A 15,638-nucleotide genomic window follows, 5' to 3' on the forward strand; every position below is an offset into this window, starting at 1 on the left:
GATTTTTTTCAAGACTGAGCATTTATTTATCTTACTCGCTTTCGTTCCCCTTTCAGTCCCCGCGAAGATTCACTTGCCGAAAGACCTCCAGGGACTGGGAGCCGTCCACGCCGTTCGTGGCGATCACATCACCATCAAGATCCCCATCTCGGGCAAGCCGGAACCAGCGGTCACCTGGCAGAAGGGTCAAGAGATCCTTTCCAACTCTGCGTACCATCAAGTCATCACCACCCGCTCCTTCACGTCCTTGGTCTTCCAGAAGGGAGTCCAGAGGAAGGACAGCGGCTATTACATCATCACCGCCAAGAACAGGTTCGGAATGGATAAACAAACCATAGAGGTGAACGTGGCCGACATCCCTGAAGCTCCGAAGGGGCTGACGATCGGCGACGTCGCTCGGGACTCCATCACCCTGACATGGGAGCCGCCCGCTAATGACGGCGGAAGCGAGATCATCAACTACGTCGTGGAAAAATGTCCCGCCACAGCCGACAGGTGGATCCGCGCCGGCCAGACCCCTGACCGCAGCATCACCATCGTCAACATCTTCGGAAAGACCAAATACCAGTTCCGCGTCATCGCCGAAAACCAGTTCGGCCTCAGCCCGCCGTCGCTGCCGACCGAGCCCGTCACCACCAAGGAGGACAAGTCTGTGATCAGGAACTATGACGAGGAGGTCGACGAGGCGAGGGAAATCACCAAGGAGGAAGCTCTCTTCTACAAGGTCAAGGAGCTCTCCTCGAGGTACGTCGTCTCCGAGGAGCTGGCTCGTTGCCAGTTTGGAGCGGTCCACCGCTGTGTGGAGATCGCCACGAAGAAGACTTTCATGGCCAAGTTCATCAAGGTCAGGGGCACCGACCGGGAACTGGTCCTCAGGGAAATCGAGGCCCTCAACGTAGCGAGACACAAGAACATCATTTACCTGCATGAGTACTTTGAAAGCATGGAGGAGATCGTTCTGATCTTCGAGTTCATTTCCGGAGTGGACATCTTCGAGCGCCTCGGCACCCACAACTTTGAGCTGTCGGAGCAGGAGATCGTCCGCTACTTGAGACAAGTCTGCTCCGCTCTCCAGTTCTTGCACAGCCACAACTACGGACACTTTGACATTCGCCCCGACAACATTGTTTACACCACGAGAAGGAGCACCACGATTAAGATCATCGAGATGGGCCAGGCGAGGCTGTTGGTGCCGGGAGAGAACATCCGCATGCTGTTTTCAGCTCCGGAGTATTGCGCTCCGGAGATTCACCGTCACGACCTGGTCACGACGGCCACCGATATGTGGTCGGTCGGCGTGTTGGCCTACGTCTTACTGAGTGGCCTCAATCCATTTGCCGCGGAATCCACCACGCAAATGATCGAGAACATTTCCAACTGTGAGTACGTCTTTGACAGTGAAGCCTTCAGGGAAATCAGCTTAGAGGCTATGGACTTTGTGGACAGGCTCCTGGTCAAAGACAGGAAGCTCCGAATGACGGCGCACGAGGCGCTGGAACACCCGTGGCTCAAGACCAAGATGGAGCACATCAGCAGTAAGGTTATCAGGACGCTTCGACACAGGAGATACTATCAGACCCTGGTGAAGAGGACGGACACGATCGTGTCGTCGGCCCGCGTGGCGTACGGTGGCGCCTTCAAGAACCAGAGAGGACTGGCCGTGGGTAAAGTGAAGATCGGAACGGAGTACCGAAGTCTGCGCGCCGGTCCGGTCATGCACGGCTCGGCCGAGGAGGGCAGCCACGTCAGATTCACTTGTAGCCTCGCCAACTACGACAAGAGTACTCGAGTCACGTGGTACTTCGGAAACCGTCAGCTGCACCCGAGCGCCAAGTACGAAATCACATACAGCAACGGTTTCGCCAGCATCTACGTCAAGGACATCGAGGAAAGCGACGACGGGCTGTACAGGTGCAAGGTGGTGAGCGACGAGGGCGAAGACAGCGCCTACGGGGAGCTGTTTGTAGAAACGGTGAGGAGTATAAAGGAACACTACGTCAGCCGTTCCATCAAGAAACTCAGGAGAAGGGTCGACAAGACGAAGCTCCTGCAAAGGCCGCCGGAGTTCACTTTGCCTTTGTACAACCGCACGGCCTACTTTGGCGACGACGTGCGCTTCGGCGTCACGATCACCGTGCACCCTGAGCCGCATGTCACGTGGCTGAAAAACGGAGAAAAAATCAAGCCGGGCGAGGACGACAGCAAGTACACCTTCACCAGTGACAAAGGCCTGTATCAGCTGATGATTCACCACCTCGATGTGAACGATGATGCCGAATACACGGTCACGGCTCACAACAGGTTCGGAGAAGACAGTTGTAAGGCCCGGCTCACGGTGACGGCTCACCCCGTGGCCGAGGAAACTCTGAGGCCCATGTTCAAACGTCTGCTCGCTAATGTCGATTGTGTCGAAGGACAAAGCGTCCGCTTCGAGCTGAGAGTGTCCGGAATCCCAACTCCCGCTCTGAAATGGGAGAAGGATGGGCATCCGCTCCAGTTCGGGCCCAAGGTTCTCGTTGTGGAAGAAGACCTGGACCACCATATTCTGTACATCAGAGAGACACTCCTGGAGGACTCCGGCGTATACAAGGTCACGGCGACCAACTGCGCCGGTTCAGTGAGCAGCCAAGCGACACTGAAGGTGGAGCGCCTCACTTACACCAGAAGGGAGTACAAGACCGAGGAGGAGAAGCATCATCACATTCAGACACAGATCGAGAAGACGAACAAGATGGCGCAGAGGATCGTGGCCACGGCGGAGGCCGTGCCTCTCAACCCGACTGCCCAAGAGGCTCTCAAATTTGCTGCGGAAATGTACAAGCCAGCCGTCAGCACCAAGAATGTCGAGGGCGAATTTGACATCACCGTGCAGAAGTCCGAGACCAAGAGGCTGGAGGAGGAGAGGCGCATCTTCATGCCGTACGAGATCCCCGAGCCCGTGGTCCGCGATCCCAGAGACCTGGACGAGGACAAAGGTATCAAACAGTTCGTGCCTCTCTCGGACATGAAGTGGTACAGGAAGCTGAGAGACCAGTACGAGGTCTCGGAGAGGACGGAGAGAGTTGTTCACAAAAGGCAGAGGAGAATCCGCCTGTCCAGGTGGGAACAGTTCTATGTCATGCCCCTCCCCAGAATCACCGACCAGTACAGGCCGAGATGGAGGATTCCAAAACTCACTCTGGATGATCTGGAGACCGTCAGACCTGCCCGCCGTTCACCCTCTCCCACATCTGAGATTTCCTTCAGGTCCAGAAGACGATCCCTAGGAGATCTGAGCGATGAAGAGCTGCTGATGCCGGTTGACGACTACCTGTCTCTGAGAAGAACGGAGGAGGAGAAGATGATGCCGGAGGATGACCTGGAGCTCGGCTTCTCTGCCTCCCCCGCCGGCAGTCCTGTCCGCCTGGAAAAGCGGGCCGTCGAGCGTGAAGAGAGGAGGCAGGAGGTCAGGCAAGAGGCCGCAGAGTTTACCGAGACGAAGAAGAAGCGTACCGTCTCGCAGTACACGAGAAGGAGACGCTCCTTGTCTCCCACGTACATCGAGCTCATGCGTCCGGTGTCGGAACTCATCCGGCCCGCCCGAGCTCGCACCTTCGTGGAGGCGGAGGGTGAAATCGTGACGAGGAGGTCCCCCACCCCGGAGAGAACCCGTCCACGCTCTCCGAGCCCCGTCAGGTCCGTGGAGAGGTCATCTCGCTCCTCTTCCAGGTTTGAGCGTTCCGCTCGCTTCGACATCATGTCCCGCTACGAAGCCAGAAAGGCGGCGCTGAAATCCGAGAGGAAATACCAGGTGGTGAGTCAGATGCCGTTCAGTTTGGACCACGCGCCTCGAGTGACGGTCAGGATGCGCTCTCACCGTGTGCCACTGGGCCAAGACACCAAGTTCACTCTGAACATTCAGGCCAAGCCAGAGGCCGAGGTGACGTGGCTCCACAACGGAACCGCGATCTCGGAAAGCAGTGAGAAATACATCTTCACCAACATGAGCGGGGTTTTGACCATCACCATTCTGGACTGTCAGGAAGAAGACAGTGGTACGTATCGATGCGTTTGTTTGAACTCCAAGGGAGAGGCGTCTGACTATGCCACCCTGGATGTGACCGGCGGGGGGTACACAACGTTCTCCTCCCGCCGCAAGGATGAGGAGGTTCCCAAAGCATACGTACCCGAAGTGACTCGCATCGACCATTACCACACCTCGCACTTTAAGGCCGGCTATGAGACCCAGACACGCTTGGAAGTGGAGGAGAGCAAGTCCAAGTTCACCGAGACTCGAGAGGTCGTCACTAGGGAAAGGTACGGCGCCTCGGCCGAGAGGTACTCGTCGGCGGAGAGGTACTCGTCGGCGGAGAGGTACTCGTCGGCCGAGAGGTACTCGTCGGCCGAGAGGTACGACTCATCGATCAAGTATGGCTCAACTGAATACCTGTCCTCCGGCTCCTCCTTCTCCTCCGAGAAGTTTGCCCTGACAGGAAAGCACGCAATGTCTGAAACTAAAGCGAAGTCATCTTCTGCTGTCGTATCTGAAGAGGTTTCCGTCCAGAAGGTGAAGCCTTGTCTCCCGGCCAGAATGCTCACCAAACCCCAGTCTGCGACGGTGTCGGAGGGTGAGACAGCCAGATTCTCATGTGATATCGACGGTGAGCCTGCCCCCACTGTAACATGGATGCATGAGAACAGAACCGTTGTGTCTTCTCACCGCGTCCAAGTCACCAGCTCTCAGTACAAGTCCAGCATGGAGATCTCCTCGGTGACGGTTTCCGATGAGGGCAGTTACACAGTAATAGTGGAGAACTCGGCGGGCCGCCAGGAGGCACACTTCACTTTGACTGTCCGCAGACACGTCAAAGAAGAGGTCAAAGCTGTCAAGGCCCCAGAGCCCCCTGTCGCATCCCCGACTCCCAGTGTCAAATCCCCAGAACCTTCTGTCGCATCCCCGACTCCCAGTGTCAAATCCCCAGAACCTTCTGTCAAGTCCCCGACTCCCAGTGTCAAGTCCCCAGAACCTTCTGTCAAGTCCCCGACTCCCACTGCCAAGTCTCCTGAGCCATCTGTCAAGTCTCCAACTCCAATAGCAAAGTCTCCCGAACCGTCACCCAAGTCGCCGACTCCCGGTGTCAAGTCACCAGAACCTCTGACCTCACCTGTCCCAAGTTTGAAGTCACCAGAACCTGTTGTTAAATCCCCCGAGCCTTCGATTAAATCCCCAACCCCTGGTGTGAAGTCACCGACCCCTGGTGTGAAGTCACCGACCCCTGGTGTGAAGTCACCGACCCCTGGTGTGAAGTCTCCCGAACCGCACGGAATCAAAACTCCAAGAGGCATCAAGTCACCTGAGCCAACTGCACCAGCCATGAAATCACCAACCCCTGGCGTCAAATCCCCAGAACCTGAGGGAATTAAGTCACCCAGAGTTTTAAAATCTCCACCGCCCATCAAATCCCCGGAAGGGGTGAAGTCACCTGAGCCCGAGGGAGTTAAGTCAGCGCGGGGGTTGAAATCCCCAGAGCCTGCAGGAATTAAGACACCGAGAGGGGTGAAATCACCAGAGCCCGCTGGTATGAAGGTCACAAAAGGCATCAAGTCCCCAGAACCCTCTGGCATCAAGTCACCGCGGGCTCTGAAGTCACCTGAGCCAGAAGGGGTTAAATCCCCTCCCAGAATGAAGTCCCCTCCCCCCATAATGTCCCCCAAGAGGGTCGTGTCACCTCCCACCGTCAAGTCCCCCGTCCCGAAACCGCCGAAGGTCTTGAGTCAGCTAACGGCCGAGGCCTGCGAGGGTTCCGTGAGGATGTCCTGCACCTGCGAGAGCAGCGTCAGGGATGTGGTGTGGTACGTCAGCGGGAGGAGGCTTTCCCAGAGCAGCCGCTTTGAAATGCACTACTCCGAGGGCTCCTGCAGCCTCCTGATCCATGACCTGGCAGAAAGGGACCAGGGAGAGTACACCTGTGAGATGACGTCAGAGGGAGGAGTTTCGAAATCCTCCTTCTCCTTCACGGGACAGGTTTTCCAGTCGATACGCATGAAGGTCACTGCTTACCGTGAGCAGCAACTGGCACTCAAAGGTAAACACTCCCGGAACTCCGATGTAGCCTAAGTCCTGAATCGAGTATTTCTATTTTAACCTCACACCTCCGCCCGCTCCAGGATCGATGATGATGACGAGTCAGAAGGAGTCATCGTCGTCGTCCTCCGTGAGCTCGTCCATGATGATGAAGAAAGAAGTCCACACGATGGAGGCGTCGTCCTCCTTCTCGTCCGCCTCGGCTCAACAGGCTCTGATGTCGTCGATGATGGAGTCCAGCTCCTTCAGCAGCATGGCGGCCGAGATGAAATTTGAGACCATGTCCACATCCAGCGTGTCCTCCATGGCATCAGAGTCCTTCGCCATGAGCTCCAGCAGCCACGTGGGGATGTCCTCGCACACGGAGGGCTCCTCCTTCAGAGCCATCGGTGCAACAGGTTTGTTTCCCGCCCCGATGTGTTTGGCTGAAATACCCGGACATCAGACGTGAGGGACCCCAAAGACAGAGAACTTCCAGGTGGACTCTTTCTCCCTGGAGGCCGAGAGCGGTCGAATGTTCACTTTGGGTCGAATTCCGGTCCGGTGCGACCGCTCCCCGTCCTCCCTGTCCGAGCGCTACAGCAGCACGGAGGAGTCGGACCGGAACGTCGGTCACGACTGGATCGCCGACCCGTCGGTCGATTAGTCGGGCGGTTTGCTTGAGAAACAGATCCCGAAGTATAAAAACGTCCCGTCCGTAACACCGGAACCGGAGGCACTTCTTCCCGAGACCATCTGAGTTAATCTGAGTTAATAGTTAATCTGAGAAAAGTGTTGTGGCCTCGAAGTCCCCGGACTGAGAGCTCTGCTTCTCGTCCGTCCTCCAGGTTCCGCCCCCAGGATCGAAGCGCTGCCGGAGGACATCAGCATCGAGCCGGGCAAAGTCCTGACCGTGGCCTGCGCCTTCTCCGGCGACGCCAAACAGATCCAGTGGTCCCGCGGCGGCAAAACCATCGAGGTGACCGCCGGCGGACGCTTCCACATCGAGACGACGGAGGACCTGACCACCCTGATCATCACCGGGGTGAGGGAGGAGGACGCCGGCGCCTACACCCTCAGGCTGGCCAGCGAGCTGGGGTCCGACACGGCCACCGTCATCATCGGCATTCGATCGGCGTAGAAAAAGAAAAGCAAAAAAAAAAAAAAAAAGGCAGCGGTCAAAACTACCGATCTGCCCCTTTTCCCTTTTTCCTTTTTATTTATGAACCAAACCGAAATATCGCTAAAGATCCAGATCTCTGTTCTTGTAAATATGAACTATTTTTGTACCAAACTTGACATTAATGTATGCCAGACTAGACTGAAGTCTAAAGTTGTTATGAAATGTGCCATATTGGATAACTGACTTTTCTTTGACGTGTACATAATGTATATAGCCGAACTGAACGGTTACGGGAAACGTATGCATTGTTATTTATGACGATAATTTCAAGTGAAACAAAAGAAACGAACACGTTCGACAGGAGAAAGTTCCTCCGGGAACGAATACCCTGCCGAACCCAGAAACTAAACTCTGCGCCTCAACGTCACGTTGAAGTCTAAGATTTACCTCGGCGGGTAGAGAGGCTCCCCGCCGACGTTCACTCGACCCGAGACGAACCACGAAACGCGCGGCGGAGAGCGAGAGCGGCGCCGTCGCGACGAGGGCGCGAGGTCGCGAGCGCTGTTTGCATCCACCCTCGTGCAAGCAGGGCGACCGGACCTCGGCCCGGACGGATTATGTCACACCGCCATTTCGAAGACGCGCTCAGGGTGCGAGCGGCCCGCACTCCTGAGCGCAAGGGTTTCTTTTTGTTTCGCGCTCTGCGCCCGGCGAACGACCGCCCGCTCGGCCTCCGCGCTCGTACCATCGACCTGGCCAATCGCGCGAGTCCGCCCGGCGCTCGCTCGCGGGAGCAGAGCTGCCTCTCGGAGGTCCCGCGTGCATGCGTGTGTGTGTGTGTGTGTGTGTGTGTTAGCGTGTAAAAGTCAGTCGACGCAAAAACCGCGGCCAAAACCAGCGACGGCTGCGCGGCGCCGGGGCGGAGCTTGTTCCCCAGGCTCCGCCCCCTGCGTCTCCCATGACCTTACACTTAGAGCCTTCACTTCTTTCTGGGCCTCCTTGAGTCTTTCTCCAGTATTGATTGAATAAAGCGTGATTCTCAGCAACTCTAACGCCGCCTCTGCCCTCCTTCTTCGCGCTGCGTTCCAGACTCTTCCATAAGGAGACGGAAGAGTATCGGTTTCTTTTTAATTCATCAGATGACACATCAACCAATCCACGCGCCGGGCAAATCGCAAATGAGCAGTGGAAGATCTGAAGCGCACGTGAATCAGACCTGAGCAGCCCAGCAGAGCTTCTCTGTCGCCAGCGGTCCTGATCCTGACCAGGACCAGGACCTTCACATTTCAGTCACTTCTCTCTCAGGACTTCATCACGGTCGCCTCAGTCCTGAGTGGAGACTTTCTATTTGAACCGCACACCTTCACCCGCTGCAGGATGGACGATGGACGACGGAGTCAGTCGTCGTCCTCCGTGAGCTCGTCCATGATGATGGAGAAAGAAGTCCACAAGATGGAGGAGTCGTCCTTGTCAGGCTTGTTGTCATAGAACTACGTGGAAAGTCTTTTTTTGCGCTGCCCCAGGAGGCCGCGGCGCCCTGAGCGTTCGCGCCGGACGGAGCATAAAATTAAGATTTTATTTGGGGGGTTGGAGGGTCTCGGTGTGTGGAGGAGACGGAGAACATGCGAGAACCTCGGAGCTGCGCTGCAGAGGTGCAGGGAAAGAGGACCAGGCTCGAGCACGGAGGAGACCGGGAGACCAGGACCAGGACCAGGACCGGGACCAGGACCGCTCCATCAGCCTCCAAACCTCCTGGTTCTTCTCAGCCGATCAGCGAGAAGTTTCAGGACTGCGGTCCTTCCACCAGCCGTGCGGCGCGCACAGCTCCGTGCGTGTTCGCGCCGCTCCTCGGCTCTGCAGACGCGTCTGCTCAATGAGTCCTCACATGGAGGAGATAAGCCCCCTCCCGACACACGCACGCAAACTCCTTCCGCGTGTTTGACAGTTTCCTCCGTCCTGACGGGAAGAGGAGGCGGGAAGAGGAGGAGGAGGAGGAGGAGGAAGAAGAGGAGGAGGAAGAAGAGGAGGAGGACGGAGGTCTGCGTGACTGCGCTGAGGACTCAGAAGAAGAGCGCAGTCGTCGGACCTGCAGACCATCGCTCAGGTGAGTCCCTGTCCTTCTCCCCGGGTCCTGGAGTCCCCGGGTCCTGGAGTCCCCGGGTCCCCGGGTTCCCGGGTCCTGGGGGTCCTGGGGTCCTCGCCGGTGTCCGCCGCGTTTCCGGTTCGGACGCGGTTCGTTTCTAATTGATGTCAAAGTCACGTGACTCGGACGCGCGTTTACCGGAAGTTTACAGCGCGTTGTCATGGGACCCCGCAGGTCTGCGGGAGGCGAACCGGCGTTCCGGTTCCACCTGCCTGAGCCGCGTGAATGTCGCGGGTGGGCGCGCTGGCGTGGGCGGAGTGCGGCCGCAGCGCCCCCTGCTGGCGGGCCCGCGGCGGGATGGATGCGGGATCGAGCGGGATTCGAAACTCGGTTTGCTGCTAAAAGTCAAGGTCGGCCTTGTAAAGCTGGAGCGCGTTCGGAAGACCTTCGCTTCCAGGCAGAAAAGCGGCGCCGGACGGCGAGGAGGCGTCCGACCCGCCGGCCGAGGACGAGGCAGACCTGCTGCGAGACGAGGAGGATGTTTGCGAAACGGTCGGCCGGCGGCGAGGAATGTCCTGATAAAGGCCGAGGACGCCAGGGACGCTTTCCTGCTCCCAAACATCTGGACTCGTCTGATCCCATGGGCTCGTCCGAGCAGGGAGGGGAGACCGGACGGCAGAGCTTCTTGAAATCATTAAAAGTGTTTGAGGTTCATGTCAAAGTTGCAGACCGGAGCGTTCTGCGCCGCACGCAGAACCAGCAAGAGGACCGGAAATAAAGGAAAGACTGGCGAGGGATCGGAAACACAAAGACCCGCGTGTGGGTCGTTATCTGTGTCGCCACGGTTACCGGGCAGACGCCCGTTATCAGTGCGGAACGGGACGTTTGCAGGAGAACCTGTTTGTCTCATCCACGGTTTCCACGGTTGAAATCTAACGGACTTTAGCTGCCGAGGGGTCGGGGTTTCGGCGGTGTTTTTTTGGGGCTCGTATCAAAGCGGGGCGCGGCGCCGGAGGTCGAGCGGGCCGACATTCCTGGTCGGATTCCGGGCCCGAACCCTCGCTGCTCTGCTGCTCATCCAGGCAGCCTCAGGAAACAATCCCCTGAGGGATCAATACCTTATTATCCATCAGTATGATTAGTATTATTATTATCTAAAGTACTTGGAAGATCGCGTGGATCAGTTGTCGGGAGGCGGTCGTGTGAGAAGAAGGCCGGCAGAGCGTCGGCCGAACAGACGCCGCCGCCGTCTGATTGGACCGGCAGGCAGAGCCGACAAAGAGCGAAGCAGATGGACTTAAAAGGAAGCAGAAGGTCGGCGGCGAACGATCGGCTAACAACGCGCGGCGGCGAGACTGTTTGCTCTGATAACACGCGGCGGCTGCAGACGGTGACATCACGGCGGCGCCGAGGGCTTCGCGCTGACCGGAGCGCCGCACTCTGAGCTCACGAACGGCGGCGCGTCGTCGGCGAAGACGCTGAGCAGAATCCCACGGCTGATCGCGCGCCGTTGTTTCAGTTTGCGGCAGGATGAACCGGAAGGCGTCCTCTGGATCCAGTTACCATGGCAACGAGCCCCCGGCCTTCGTCCGGCCGCCACGCAACACCCGGGTGACCCTGGGAGGCGACGCCCGTCTGGAGGGGAAGGTGGGTGGAACCACCAGACCAGACCTCGTGAAGCTGTTTGATCAGACTCAGTGGACAATGAAGGAGATTAAGGTTCTCGGGTCTCATGACACACACACACACACACATGCACGTACAAACACACACACTCACATGCATGCTCACACATGCGCGCGCGCACACACACACACACACACACACACATACACAAGGGCAAGTTTTTCTGGAGTTGTCAGTTTTGTCTCAAACCTTTGCTTCCTGCTGAGACGTTGAGTTCCTGGCAGGAGGTGCAGGGAGGAGGGAAGCTGAAGGCCAAACCTCTCTGGAGCTGAAGGTCTGATCCTCAGGTGCAGGGTCATCCTGAGCCCCAGGTCACATGGTTCAGAGAGGGCCGCGCCGTGATTGGAGGGGACCGCCGCCTCGTGGAGCAAGGAGGGCGGGGCCAATTCAGCCTGGTGGTGGGCGGAGTCAGAGCCGAGGACCTGGGCCGCTACACCTGCAGGGCGACCAATCAGGGCGGCAGCCGGCAGGTTACCGTGGAGATCCTGCTGGAAGGTACGGCGGCCGCGGCGAGCGCGAACGCTAACGATAGCTAACGCCTCCAGCTCCGGTTGGTTATTAAGAGAGTTCGCAAATGAGACAAGAGTTTATTATATTTATGATGTTAGCTCATTCCTTCCTCATAAATGTTTCCTCTTGATGTCACATCTTATTCACATCAGGGTGTCCCGTCGTCATGGAGACGAGAAGGTTTAACTCTCTTTGTCACGAAGCCCCGCTGTGTTTGACTGTATCTGCTCCCCGCTAGCAGCGTGTTAGCTCGCTGTGCGGCAAAAACAAGCACCAGAGTCCAGGATCATATGTGTGTGTGTGTGTGTGTGTGTGTGTGTGTGTGTGTGTGTGTGGTCCTCAAACTCACAGCTGTTTCTCCTCTGCTTGGATCGACACGCAGCGAGCGGTTTTAATTTGTCCTAAATGTTCTACTTAAACCCTGAAATATGCTGTTTGCCTTGATCAGAAGGCAGCTGGTGGCGAAGATGTTCCTCATGTCTGCACCTCGTCCTCACGTCCTCAGAACATCTTTGGATCCATAAACACTTCCCCTCCTCCGGCCTGTTCCATCTTACTCCTTCAGAAACACAAACATCCTGGTGATGACGAGGCGTCGCACAAACCGCCTCACACCAGGACTGCTTTCCAACACCGGGGATTCTCATAAAACACTGTGTGTGTGTGTGTGTGTGTGTGTGTGTGTGTGTCAGTTGCATCGTAAACATCTCAGAAAGAGTTTCCTGTTTTCTAAACACATACAGACCGAGCCAGTAGCTTCATCTGCTTCTCAAATGTTCTCCACGGGTCTCATGGTCCTGGGCAGGAAATGGACCTCTCACGTGTTGCTGCAGGTGCTGGAACGTTTCCAGCTTGGCCTCGGAGAACTTTAGGGACGAGGTGGACCTGAAGTCGGGGCAGGAAGCGATGGAGCCCGGAGGTCCCGAAACCTCGACAAGAAACCGCCTGAAAGCTTCCTCTGACGTGGTCCAGGAGCCGCCTGGGAGCGGATCTTCTCAGGAGGACAACGTCGAGCTTTAGGAGGCCGTTGAAGACATTTAGATGCAAAGTCGAGAAAAGAAAACAACAAAAATAGATTCCAATGAAATATCGGATCGGTCGATTGTCCGTCCCAGTTCGGGTGTCATCTTCTCTGCTGACTGTCTTCTCCTCAGAGGTGAAGGAGGTGAAGGACATCGGTCTCCTGGAGGTGGAGACATCTGTCCTTGCTTTGCCTCAGTGTCTCCTCTCCCCTGCAGAGAACTCTGAGAAGAAGTACGGCCTGCCGTCCTCCTCCAGAACCGGGTGAGTTGGTCTTTCCCTCCGTTCCGGTCTGTAACCTCAGTCAACCCCGTCGTGAAGCCGCGAGATGTTCCAACGTGGCCGAAAAACACCGCGTGCACGATGTCATCGGAGAACATCTCAGAGCTGCACCCGGGTTCCTCTGACCCGGTCTAGACCTTCTGCCCCGAGAGCTGGGAGACGCTTGGTTTTTGGACCAGGCGCCTGTGAAGGTCCTGGTCTACCATTGTCAGATCTGAAGGTGTAACCTGGACCTCCTCCAGCCCAGAGCTGCTTCTGCAGAGGTTCTGTCAGCTGCGGGCCAAGATGACGGGGCTTGTTAACAAGTGATATTTTGGGCAGCGGTTTTGTGTGTGTGTGTGTGTGTGTGTGTGTGTGTGTGTGTGTGTGTGTGCTATTTGGGGAACCCAGGGACTCACCTGAGGTGGAATGTGGACAGGTGATGGTCAGGGAGACAGAAGAAGTCCCTCAGTCCACCTGGGCTGTGTGTTGGTGTCACCAGGGTCTGCTTTGGGTTGGTGACCCCTCCAGGTGGGGCTGCAGATGGATCTGTGTGTGTGTGTGTGTGTGTGTGTGTGTGTGTGTGTGTGTGTGTGTGTGTGTGTGTGTGTGTGTCTGTGGACAGATCACAGAACATCGTGTGTAGGCAACTGTTTCATGTTGAAGGCCTGAAGGTCTCTCCCGTTTGACAAAGATGGATCTCCTCGGCCACGGGACCTTCACACCCCAAACCCAGCACTGGCTGTCAGGCCTAAAGAGCCTCTGGGATGAGAGGTGGAGGAGGAGCATCTTCAAGGAGAGACACTGATGCCACAAAGAGACAGTTCGTATTGGGAAACCTCAGCAAGGAGACATGACGGTCCAGCGGTCAGAGCTCCTCTCAGCCTGGAGCTCCCAGGTCCTGATCTGCTGCTCCACTGGTTTCTCTGTGGAGCCTCCATGTTGTCCTGCCTGGGTTCTCCACCTGCAGTCCAAAAACAATCATCAGGGTTCATCTCAGACTCCGATGTGTCCGTGGGTGTGGATGATTGACAGCTGAGCCGTGCGTCTCAAGCCCCGCCCCTCTCCTCGATGGCCGCGAGGTTGCTCCGCCCCCAAACGGCGGAACCTAAACTAACCCGCCCGATGTTCTCCAGGTGCGGTGGAATCTCCTCCGCCAAAGCCCAGCCCGGCATCTGGAGCCAGAGTCCTCCCAAGTTTGTGCAGAAGCCGAGCCGAGTGCTCGCCGGACCGGGCCGGGACGCCAAGTTCTCCGTCAAAATCACCGGCCGCCCGCCGCCACGGGTCACATGGTTTCAGGTGGGAGGAGTTTGTATGTACCGGCCGTAGCTTCCCTGTGTGTCCGAGGTCCTTCACATCTACCGGGGGTTTCCAGGGCGAGCTGGAGCTCCGGCCCAGTGGACGGGTCAGTGTCTACGAGCGCTCCGGCATGCACTTCCTGGAGATAAAGGAAGTGAGTCCCGAAGACGCGGGGACTTACATGTGCTCGGTCGCCAACGGCGCCGGGACGGCGACCGCCACCGCCGAGCTCCACGTCCAAGGTGAGAGGACCAATCAGCTGCGTGTTATCCATTCGCTGATCTTTGCGTCACGTTCTACCTTGATGTTCCTCCATGAAAAATAGACGAGCTGCTTCAAGGCTGTATTTGGAAGCTTGAAACCTTCCAACAAAAACTGAGACCCTCAGGATCTCCTGCGCTAAAATGTTGGCGTTTGTCTTCACAGGTTGTCATGGCGATGCATCCAGGTGAGTGATGCCCCGCCCACCATCATGACATCATCCGCAAGCCGATGGTCGGCAGAACAAGGCCGGCTAGGAGTCTGTTAGCTTTGAGCTGCTAACTTCAGCGCAGGAGCCCGTCAGGGTTTAGGGTTCTCCGAGCTCAGAGGGTGTGATGGTTCCTGCAGGACCGGCTCCCCGGACCAGGCTGCACCAGCCAGGACCTGGAGCGTGGACCACCTGGCTCCTGGTGCTCCTGGTGCCCCTGGTGCTCCTGGTGCTCCTGCTGCTCCTGGTGCTCCTGGTGCTCGGGAGGAGCGGTCCAGTCCCGGAGAGGAACCCGCCGCTTCCTGGAGGAGCAGGACCAGCGTGGCGCTTCCCCCGCTGGCCGAGAGAAGGACGCCGCAGGTCAGAGATGGTGACGGCTTCATTTGTAACTCTGAGCCCACAACTGATGGTCCAACGTGGACTTAGTTTGTCCGCGACTACGGTCGTAGTCATCAGTTCTGGTGCTAGCATGCTAGCCAGGGGTGGCTAACGTGGCGACCGTGACCTGGGCGGGCGTTCGGCCGGGGGAAGGGTTAAAAACGGCGTATCGGCGAATCTCTTGTTCAACCGTGGATGATCGAAATGTTTCCCTGCTGCAGAACCAGGACCCCCTTCCAGTCCGGACCGGGTCAGGTCCGGCTCCTCCGGCGGCTCCAGCCCACAGCAGGTAGCCCAAGATGTCAAAGGTCACTTTACATCTCAATACTCCCTGCCGGACTTTTGTAAGCTAACGGTTAGAAACGGCTTGGAGAGACATTAACATTAGCTGATCGTAAAGCTAAGCTAAATCCAGGCATGCTATGTCATTGTATTTTTTTTGGCTGTTAGCAGCTACTTGTTCATCAGCTGCTCAGAGCATTTTGAGGTGTTTCTGCTTCCTGGAGGCAGGAACAGCAGAAGATCACGGCTATAGTTTGGTCAAAGATGAATATTATTATTATTATTGTTATTATTATTAGTGGCTGTGAGTGTGAATGGGATGTCACACACGGATGCCTGCTGTGTGTGTGTGTGTGTGTGTGTGTGTGTGTGTGTGTGTGTGTGTGATTGGTCGGCCCCTGGTGAGTTGGCGGTGTCTCCTGCTGTGTTTCAGAGATGTGGGCTGGTCAGAGGTCATCAGCAGGCACCAGGAGTCCTTGGAGAA

At 57.0% G+C, this 15,638-nt stretch overlaps 2 protein-coding genes across 2 annotated transcripts in view; both read left to right on the forward strand.

The window, feature by feature from the left end:
* Positions 1-8,218, forward strand: part of LOC147235135 (titin-like) — a 183,393-nt gene extending 175,175 nt beyond the window's left edge. The window contains exons 254-256 of the mRNA XM_086146017.1: positions 57-6,065; positions 6,148-6,462; positions 6,892-8,218. Of these exons, the coding sequence (XP_086002143.1) occupies positions 57-6,065; positions 6,148-6,462; positions 6,892-7,184 (6,617 nt within the window). The 3' untranslated portion in view covers positions 7,185-8,218. The remainder of the gene's footprint in view (positions 1-56; positions 6,066-6,147; positions 6,463-6,891) is intronic.
* A 1,013-nt stretch (positions 8,219-9,231) lies between these two features.
* Positions 9,232-15,638, forward strand: part of LOC147235137 (myosin light chain kinase, smooth muscle-like) — a 29,117-nt gene continuing 22,710 nt past the window's right edge. Inside the window, exons 1-10 of the mRNA XM_086146030.1 lie at positions 9,232-9,270; positions 10,769-10,896; positions 11,223-11,430; positions 12,684-12,729; positions 13,863-14,025; positions 14,102-14,267; positions 14,452-14,473; positions 14,635-14,854; positions 15,094-15,161; positions 15,588-15,638. The exon at positions 15,588-15,638 is cut by the window's right edge and continues 14 nt beyond it. Of these exons, the coding sequence (XP_086002156.1) occupies positions 10,780-10,896; positions 11,223-11,430; positions 12,684-12,729; positions 13,863-14,025; positions 14,102-14,267; positions 14,452-14,473; positions 14,635-14,854; positions 15,094-15,161; positions 15,588-15,638 (1,061 nt within the window). The 5' untranslated portion in view covers positions 9,232-9,270; positions 10,769-10,779. The remainder of the gene's footprint in view (positions 9,271-10,768; positions 10,897-11,222; positions 11,431-12,683; positions 12,730-13,862; positions 14,026-14,101; positions 14,268-14,451; positions 14,474-14,634; positions 14,855-15,093; positions 15,162-15,587) is intronic.

The sequence above is a fragment of the Fistularia commersonii genome, chromosome 4 (genome assembly GCF_037954325.1).
Source record: "Fistularia commersonii isolate RoL2024-O1a breed Wild chromosome 4, RoL_Fcom_v1.0, whole genome shotgun sequence".
Classification (NCBI taxonomy): Eukaryota; Metazoa; Chordata; class Actinopteri; order Syngnathiformes; family Fistulariidae; genus Fistularia; species Fistularia commersonii.